The 2692-nt window shown below is 34.9% G+C and overlaps 1 protein-coding gene across 1 annotated transcript; it reads left to right on the top strand.

Annotated features, from left to right (window-relative positions):
* The first annotated feature begins 563 nt into the window (after positions 1-563).
* LOC111886284 (uncharacterized) lies at positions 564-1205 on the top strand. Its single transcript, XM_023882520.1, has one exon. The coding sequence runs from the start codon at positions 564-566 to the stop codon at positions 1203-1205; it is 642 nt and encodes a 213-aa protein (XP_023738288.1).
* The last annotated feature ends 1487 nt before the right edge of the window (positions 1206-2692 follow it).

The following is a 2692-nucleotide window of genomic DNA, read 5'->3' as shown; positions in this document are numbered from 1 at the left end:
TGTTATTGCTACATAACAATCAAGGTATGATCTAAACCCTAATTATATGTTATATTGATTATCATATGCTAGATCTAGGGTTTATAGTCTTGGATGAATTGCATGTAAAATAGAGAAACCTAGATCCAAGCATTAGGGTTTGTATGAGCACATAGGATGTTCTTATAGATAAAACCCATCAGCTACAACTCTTCCTTTATCTCTTTAGTGCCAAAAACTAGTGATCTATTATCTTTGAAAGATTATAGATCAATTAATCTTGTGGGTTGCTTGTATAAGATCCTCACCAAAATTCTTGCTAATCGGTTGAACCTTGTTTTAGACAAGATAATTAGCCTAGAGCAATCGGCATATGTTAGTGGTAGAAGTATCTTGGATAGCTTGCTTTTGTTCAATGAAATTGTCTCATGGGCCAAAAAAGTTAGGAAAAAGGTTTAATTTTTAAAGTTGATTTGGACAAAGCATGTGACTTTTTGAGTTGGTAGTTCTTAGATTTTATCATGGAGCAAATGGAGGATGGGTGGAAATAGCGTAGATGTATTAGAGGTTGTATTTCTCTGGAGATGGCTTGCGATCTTCATCACTTTCATTGTCTTTTGATTGGAAATAGTGGACCTTCTATATCTCATCTTATGTATGTTGATGACATGACATTTATTGGCGGTTGGTCGGAGATAAATTTTGTGAATCTTAATAGATTACCTCGTTACTTTTTTATTGCTTCAGTTTTGAAGGTGAATCTTCACAAAAGTAAGGTGTATGGTATTGGTGTTGATAATTTGGAGGTTAACAGACTTTCCAGCATCTTCAAATGTGAGTCCATTTCGTTTCTGTTTATTTATCTTGGGTTTCCACTGGGGATGAATATGAAACTTGCCAAAAATTGGAATCTAGGAATGGAGAAGTTTAAGAAGAGGTTATCAAATTGGAAGGCGAAAGCGTTGTCTTTTGGTGGTCGTCTCACTCATGTGAATTCGATCTTAAATAGATTGCCTCTGAACTATTTTTCAATCTTTAGAGCTCCAAGGAAGATCATTCTTATGCTTGATGGTATTAGAAAGAGGTTTCTTTGGGGCAATGATGGTGAAAAGAGAAAAATAAATTTGGTTTCTTGGGATTTAGTCACTAAACCTAAGAGAGAGGGAGGTCTTGGTGTGGATTCTCTCGAGTCGGCTAATTTGGCTCTTCTTGCCAAATGGTGGTAGAGATTAAAAAATGAAGGAGGTAATTCCTTTTGGTCTTCATGCATTAAGTCAATCCATAAATTAAAACTCATTGATGATAAACCTATTGCCAAGAATTCCATAAAAGGTGTGTGGTTAAGTATATCTCAAATGGATGTCGACTTGCATGATTAGGGTTTGTCCCTTTCTGAGCTTTTTAAAAAGGTTGTTCGAGATGGTAGTGGCACTTATTTTTGGAAATATTTGTTGTGGAGATATTCCTTTGAAAGACTTATTTTCGAAATTGTATGCTTTAGAGACAAACAAAGATCATATTATTTTAGATAAATGCAACAATGAGAATGATGTTGGTTCAAGGTGGATTTAGAGTTGGCCCAGACAGCTTAGAAGAGGTAGGGAGGCTGCCTAATTTTCAGATTTAATTGTTTGGCTTAACAACTTTTAGTTTGTTGGTGGAACGGACATGTGGCGGAATGATGATGTTACTATTGATTTCTCTATTAAAGTGTTTTGTGTCTTGATTAATAAACATGATAATGTTGGGGAGAATTCTTTCAAGTGGTTGAATTGGATCCCTTTAAAGATTAGCTATTTCGTTTGGAGATTATTTAAAAGCAAGATCCCTCTCTTTTAAAACCTTGTGGACCATGGTATTAATGTTCATTCCACCGTATGCCCTTTTTGTCATATTAGCGTCGAAACTCTAGATCAAGTCTTCTTCAACTGTGATGAGGTGAAGGTGTTATGGAGTTGGCTTGTGGGGTGGGCTGCGATTATCAAGAATCCTCCTTATTCATGCTAGGATCTTCTGATTCGTCCTAGGATCTTCTGGAGATATTGAATTCTAAGGTTACTGACCAAAAAAAATTCAAAAGCATAAGTTGGCAATTACTTATTTCGCCTTATGGGTCATTCAGGAAGCGTGTAATGATATTGTTTACATGAACATTCGGCGAGCTTCGATGCTTTTGGCAGATGATATTTGCATTAACACATTTAAGTGGATTAAATTTAAATCTAACTCAGGTTATCTTGATTAGTCGATTTGATATACTTCTCCTCTTACGAATGTTCTCTTATACTCAATTTGAATCTTTGTATTTGGCTTAAACTTCTTGCTTAAGTCTTTTGCTTTATGTTAATGCTACTATTTGCCGTTGCATAAATAAATAAATAAATAAAAATAACATGCATATTTATTTTTTTATAGGAAAAAGATCCATAGAGTACCCCCATTTATGTGATGTATAGAGTATGCAAAAAAGAGGAAGATCATGAGAATGCAACCACAAAAAATATGCATCACTTCCCTCATCAAGCCAACATGAAGGAAATGTGAATGGAATAAATTATGACCTCTTAACCCCTTTTTGTCTTTCTTTGGCCCCATTGGCATATTTACCGTTCTTTATATGTTAGCGATTATTAGAAATGATTTCAAAGTTTGAGAAAGAGCCGACTGTTTTTCAGCACTGTGTAAGCTACCTGTATGCAAAAATGGTAAATTA

Source organism: Lactuca sativa, chromosome 2 (assembly GCF_002870075.4).
Source record: "Lactuca sativa cultivar Salinas chromosome 2, Lsat_Salinas_v11, whole genome shotgun sequence".
Lineage (NCBI taxonomy): Eukaryota > Viridiplantae > Streptophyta > Magnoliopsida > Asterales > Asteraceae > Lactuca > Lactuca sativa.
The sequence above is the reverse complement of the archived record's forward strand: the minus strand, read 5'-3'. Positions and strand labels throughout refer to the sequence as shown.

What these genes read in the sequence shown, in the direction of transcription:
- LOC111886284 (XM_023882520.1), top strand. Translation starts at nt 564, where the DNA reads ATGGCTTGCGATCTTCATCACTTTCATTGTCTTTTGATTGGAAATAGT.